This window comes from Aptenodytes patagonicus, chromosome 3 (genome assembly GCF_965638725.1).
Source record: "Aptenodytes patagonicus chromosome 3, bAptPat1.pri.cur, whole genome shotgun sequence".
NCBI classification, from domain to species: Eukaryota; Metazoa; Chordata; class Aves; order Sphenisciformes; family Spheniscidae; genus Aptenodytes; species Aptenodytes patagonicus.
The window spans coordinates 111,477,149-111,483,467 of NC_134951.1; the positions used below are offsets into that span (position 1 = coordinate 111,477,149).

Below are 6,319 nucleotides of genomic sequence, written 5' to 3' on the forward strand. Positions count from 1 at the left end.
GGTTCTAATACACATTACACAAAAAGAGCTATTATAAAATTCCTGACTTTTTCTTGTTTGCATGACAACGGGGGAATGGCAAATCCTCCAATTGGACCAGATAATCACTCTCCTGTGAAAAGCCTACAATCCACATCCTCTGTTTTCTTCTTAGCTGAGCTTCCACTGTGTTTGGTCAATAATTTTATTTTATGTGTGAAGCCCATAAATCACCTTCCAATACACACCGGACAGCGAAGAGTCCTGGTAGATTAGACATCAGCCACAGGAGAAATCACATCCAGATCCAGGAAAGCCGGGTGCTGCTGGAGCAGTCAGGCATTTTCATTTCATGTTCTCATGGTTTTTTGAAGAGCCCGTACCACACAGTAGGACCACTCTCCGGAGCGAAGACTAATTGGATGGATAAAGGTTTACAGGATCGGGTCTTCTGACATGAGAGAGAGACCATTACAAGTCCGTGAACTGCAGTTTTATCCAGGTGACTGTCACTATATAAACATAACAAATTCACTGCTGGAACTGAGTTAGCCAACACTTACAGAGCGTATCCAAAGGAAACTTTGTCAGCCACCTGAACATTGCTTAGATGCGGTTTGCGACCCAAGCCTCCATGGTTCATCATGTCACTGCATTTGTCCCATACCATGCAAATCAGTAACGTGCCATTTAGCTGGGGAGGCAGCCCAGAGGGAACAGCCGGGCGTACAGAGCCTTCCTAAGGGGCTGAGAGGGTCACAAAGATTTCAGCAAAAAAATCCTTCCCTCCTCTTCTTCGCAAGAGCAGGAGTTTTTGACATGAGCTGAAGTTGAGGCGGTCAAATGAAGTGGATATTTTTCACTGCTATTTGTGTCCTGGGAATGAATATACCAGAAAATATTGATTTGTTCAGAGAAAGATGCTACACAAAGGGAAAGATTAAAGAATGTACTGCCCCAGGCCACGCACAAACTATCAGTTCGTAGTCTATGTTTCCATTTTAGCCTTAAAACTCAATTCAACTGAATAAGGTGCCCCTTTAACATCTAATGGAGACTTTATCATATTTAAGGAGGCAAGTTTCTTAAAAGGTTATAAAGACAAAATGAGCAGTAACAGAAGTGTTTAGTTAGGCTCTTTCAGACGGCTTTGTTGCCTTCCTCTGTGTATGAAACAGGCTGCCTCAGCTGACGTTTGTTTTATTGAGGGCTGAACCGCAACGGGGTGCTTTTTTACAAGTTCATTACATCGGGTCCTCCAGCCAGGCTTTTCTCAGGGCACACCATTCAGCCTGGACATTGGATGAAACCGGACCAGTTTTGACTCATTCACAGAGACATATAAAACCCAAGGACCTTTTGATGCTGAAGACATTTGTATGTACGCTCAGGCACGTCACTGCTGGAGAGGATGAGAATCTGCCCCAAGTGCCATGCTCCTTTATACTTTTATCGATAACATTTTATTTTTTCAATTCACTTCTCCTGGGATTGGTTTCAAAAATAGACTTCCGCATCTTATGCCAGCAAAGGCCAGGGAAGCAAAGGTTGTGAGCTTCAAGTTTAAAGGTTGACTTCAAGGCAAACATCCAGCCCCCCTCCAGCCTCCAGGTCGGCTTCACTCTCCAGAGACAGCTCTCTATTGTAGTTGTTCATACCGTTCAAAATACCAATATTCTTTAACCATGTTGTGGAAAAGCAGAGTGGTTTCTCATGTTCACTGAAAGGTGATCTGCCTTGTTCTTTTAAGCACAAGTATTATGAAACCCACAGGAATCCATAAAGAGTGATGGGACATTTTTCTAAAATGTCAGGCCTGTACATCTTCCACCTTCTGTGATTCAGAAGCAGTGTAAAAGGCCATAAACCGTTCAGCTGCTGTGATTCACTGCCCTGATTCATACGCTTGATACAAATATTCAGAGATCAAAGCGGTACCTACCCCCCAAAAAAATTTTAAATTATTTTTTAATGCTTGCAATAAAGATGGACTTCCAGCTAAAGCATTATTCTCCTGATTGATATTGGCTATTTTAGGTAGCAAGTCCCCTGCGGTGAAGATTGACGCTTCCTTTAAAAATCGTATGGTGCAGTACATAAAGCAATGTACTCTGCAGATGTGTTTCCTCCCTGACCGTGAACATGAGACACTGATCACTCAGGGGTTTTCTGGGCAAAAGTTTACAGGGAATTAAAAAGGATGGAAACTTCTTCCCCATGAAGGAATCTGGAAGCTCCCCTAAACCTTCTTGTATTAACTTTGTGGTAGATGAAGGTGTTAAACTGGCATGTGTCTATTGACGGGGGAGTGATCCTTTTAAGTCCTCTGCTTCGTCCCCACTTGTGGAATTTGTTGTGCCAGTGGGACGAGGCTGGCTATAAAACCCCGGCACAGGGGACCTCCGTCCTGCTCAGGCAGCCTGCGACTGCATCTCTGCTGAGAGCAGCCCAGGGAGATCCCCCCTTCATCTCTGCTGGACAGGCGGCTGCTTCGCCGACAGAGGAGGATGGACGTGAGGTTCGTCTGGATGCTCTGCATGCTCTGCCTGGTCATCACGGTCCGAGCGTTTACCCAGGAAGGGTTCAAGGAGGTGTTGCTGAAGCAGCTGGGGCTCTCTGAGGTCCCTAAACTTCATAAGAGAGATTTGGTGGATCTGGTTATCCCAGACCATGTAAAGAACAAATACATCTCCATGCTGAAGCGCCACAGGGTGAAGCGCCGAGCTTTGCCGAGCCTGGCCGGCATCCTCAGGGGGATCCCTGGCAACGCAGGTAACGTTTCTGCCGTCGCTGTCGGGAACTCACAAAGCGCTGTGCCGCTGACAGGGGAAGCTGCCACGCTCTCCCGGCGGGTCGCAGGACAGGCAGAGGCAAACCCACGGCGGGAATGAGGTTTGGGTCTGGCTCCAAACCTGAGCTGGGTAGAAGAGCCGTGTGTAACAGCATCTTAAAGATTAACATGCACTAGTGGCTCCTTGCACCTGGAGAGGGGGTCCCACAATCCTTGCAAAGGGCAGGCTGCTGCTGGAGCTTGATAGAAGAGAAAAGCCTTGGTACCCAGGCAACATTTTGGGCAGGTGGAAAAATGATGTTAAAAAAAAAAAAAGGTCAGTAAAAAGTGCAGACCTTGCAGGTTTTGGGTCAAACCTCCAGAAAGTCCTCTAACAGGAATCACTCCTCTTTGAGGATGTTTCAGTCTTTTTTTTTTTTTTTGTCTGGGAAAAATATCAAGGAGGAAATCAGCTGTACGGACACAATGGTGTCTGTACCAGGACACTTAGAGCTTGTTTCACTTTCAAAAGACATACATAGCACCCTGGGCAGCAAGTGAAAACACTTTTTCGTTGCAAGTGGTGCAGTTTCCTGCTTTCATGCCCAGTGCTGGCACAGAGAGATGCGCAAACCCCTTTTGGGGTTTGCTCAATTTAGGGTCAAATTATATAGGAGATTTCTTTCCTCCAGCTTGCAGAGACTCAGACACAGGAGAAGAATTAGGGCATTTGCAAGGCATTGATTCAAGTATGCATTAGAAAAGGTGTGTTTAGTGGCTGTCTCTGGCACAAGGGCTGGATATGGGAGCGTGGAAGGAGTGTGTTGTGATGATAATTGTGGACGAAGTGTGGGGGCTTTGCTCAACAGAATGGCAATGACAGGCTCTCTTTTTTGTTCCCAACGTGCACAGGCATGGCAGGAGAAGTCCTCTACTCTGACACCACCACACGCCAGAACCTGATCTTTGACATGGAGGGCAGAATACCTAAAAACAGCGAAGTGACAATGGCTGAACTGAAACTCTTCAAAAAGCCTCTGGACAGAGCAAACCTGCCTGCCAAGCAGTCTCACAGGCCCGTCTCCAACGCCAGAGTCAGCGTGTACTGGGTGCAACGGCAGCACGATGGTACCAACAGGACCTCCCTGATAGACTCCAGGTAAGAAAGGGACCTCTCCTGAAAGCAGGACTCTAGTTACGGGGTTTGGGTCCTCTGGGCTGTGTTTGGGTGTCATGTGTTTGTGCCTCCGGTCAGTCTGATGGGGTTATGTCTGTAGAATCAGGCTCTATAGCCTCTAAACCCAGAATGAGTTTGTAAGAGCAGGTATTAGGTTAAGACTGCAATATATGATGATTCATTGAAATAATCTATTTCTGTGTCAAACGATGCCATGTACTGCTAGATCTTCCCCTCTAAACCCCTCCACCTGGTTCACTTCTCTCTCACTCTCTAACTCACATGGGTTACTGTCTGCTGGCATTCTTTCCATTGGCCATTTCATTAGCTGGTTTGAATAAGTAAATTATGCAAAAAGCATCTGATTCTGTAGCCTTGAGCTCTGTGGAAGTTTTACAACCCTTGAAGGCAGAATTAGACATCCAACCAATTTTCTGGGTGGGTAGAAACTTACGGCCCTAAAACAGCTAGGACAGGAGCAGGTGGGCGTAGTGGTGTTTACTGGGCTGTCGTCACTAATACTGAGGCTGCATATAATCCTGCACCGCCATATTTCTGTATGAGCGTGAATGAATACCTTGACACGAGCATGCACAAAGGGTTTTATTTAGCCCTTCAGTGTCTGCTAGATCGGCATGCTTCTTTTTGAGGTGTGAGTTAATTGCCATGGTTGCTTGCCCAGAGCGCTCAGCAAAAATTATTGTGTAATCAAGGCACATGACGATCTACAGGAAGCAAATTATTCTGCTGCAATAACAGCGCTGCGAGCCGGGGCTTTATCTGACGGGCTTTTCTCTAATGCCGAGCCCCTGTCGCGCAGGCTGGTTCCCATACGCGAGTCAGGCTGGAAGAACTTCGACGTGACGCAAGCCGTGCATTACTGGCTGCGAAACAAGAGGCGGGAGCCAATGTTCCTGGAGGTCTGGATTGAAGGAGAAAGGGTAGGCAGCCATGCCTCAGAAATGGCCAAAGCCGTGCGTTTCACCTCTCAGGACCCCAAGGATAAAGCCCTAGGCAAACCTGAACTGGTGCTTTACACCCTCGACTTGGAAGACTATGGGTACGTGTGAAACCTGTATCTGTAGTGTCTCCAGTGTAACTTTGCCCCTGAATTACTGTACTGCGTGTGCCAGCCCAGGGCACGCAGCTCTTGCCCTCGCAAGTAAACCACTGTGAATGGAGGAGTTAGAAAGTTGCTGCTGAGTCACAGCTGTCCTCTTCCCATATTTGTTGCCTGAATATTCAAACGAAACCCGAGCGTGGTCCAAGTTTCACGTCTCAGGGCCCGCCTATGCTATCAACAGGGGGGATTATTTCTCCCACCTTCCCGGTTTCCAGTTACGCCATCAGTTCTTGTTTCTCCCTCGGTGTGCAGGGGCCCCGGGGATTGCAAGGAGGAGGCAGTGCCGGGGAAGTCCACCTGCTGCCGGCAGAAACACTACATCAGCTTCCGCGAGCTTGCCTGGACGCAGTACTGGATCATCGAGCCGGCAGGGTACGAGGCTTACCGGTGCTCGGGGGGCTGCCTGCAGCCCCCCAGCCCGCTGCGGCGCTTCAGCTACGGGGAGCGTGCCTGCGCCATGGCAGAGAGCTCCCCGCTCCCCATGATGTACCTCGTCAAAAGGGGCAACCGCACTGAGATCGAAGCAGCCGAGTTTCCCAACATGATCACTGAGAAGTGCAGCTGCATCACGGACGGCATGGCGCTGGTGTGAGATGCAGGCGGCCAGCCGGGGACCCACGGCTCTCACGGGGAGAGTGGGATGTCACCCAGTCCCCCGATTCCCCGCAGACCTGCCCAGAGCCACCCCAGTCCCCAGCCCTGGGACCGCAATAAAGGTCTGGGGGGACCCCCAGGTACCCGCCTGCAAGGGTTGGCAGCAGCTGGGGCTGCGGCTCTCCCACTTGCCCTGCTACCCTGCAGAGAGGGTGTACTTAAAGGCACTGTCCATATAGACGGGCTCAGAGGAGCATCTGTCTTCACACATACTTATGTGAGGGGTACCTATGGAGCCTAACGCTTTTCAAGGACCCTTGACGCTAGCCAAATTTCACTGCATTTGATGGACCTGCGTCCAATTTATTTTAGTCCCCACCCCGGGAGTACTGCAAACAGCTACGGGCAAAGGAGGAGTGATCATTGCCAGGTGAAGAAGTAACGCGTGGGTTCAGCTTTTCATTCTTAGACTCATGGCGTTTCATAAGTTTTGGTCCTTGTCTGTCCAAGTCGTGTTTATGGTGAATTGTAGAGCAGAAGCACTTACATGTATATATTGTACACACACACACACACACACACACGTACATATATATAGTATATGAATATATGTATGTATTGTCTACATACGTATTAGATATATACATATTGTCTACATACATACATATGTGTACAT

At 48.4% G+C, this 6,319-nt stretch overlaps 1 protein-coding gene across 1 annotated transcript; it reads left to right on the forward strand.

Moving 5' to 3' along the window:
- The first annotated feature begins 2,486 nt into the window (after positions 1-2,486).
- Positions 2,487-5,641, forward strand: LOC143159092 (left-right determination factor 2-like). Its single transcript, XM_076335571.1, has 4 exons — positions 2,487-2,751; positions 3,674-3,908; positions 4,747-4,986; positions 5,302-5,641. The coding sequence occupies exons 1-4, from the start codon at positions 2,487-2,489 to the stop codon at positions 5,639-5,641; spliced, it is 1,080 nt and encodes a 359-aa protein (XP_076191686.1).
- The last annotated feature ends 678 nt before the right edge of the window (positions 5,642-6,319 follow it).

What these genes read in the sequence shown, in the direction of transcription:
- LOC143159092 (XM_076335571.1), top strand. Translation starts at nt 2,487, where the DNA reads ATGGACGTGAGGTTCGTCTGGATGCTCTGCATGCTCTGCCTGGTCATC. An exon ending in GGGGATCCCTGGCAACGCAG is followed by an intron (nt 2,752 to 3,673) that starts GTAACGTTTCTG and finishes GCATGGCAGGAG; the next exon opens with AAGTCCTCTACTCTGACACC. An exon ending in ACCTCCCTGATAGACTCCAG is followed by an intron (nt 3,909 to 4,746) that starts GTAAGAAAGGGA and finishes CCTGTCGCGCAG; the next exon opens with GCTGGTTCCCATACGCGAGT.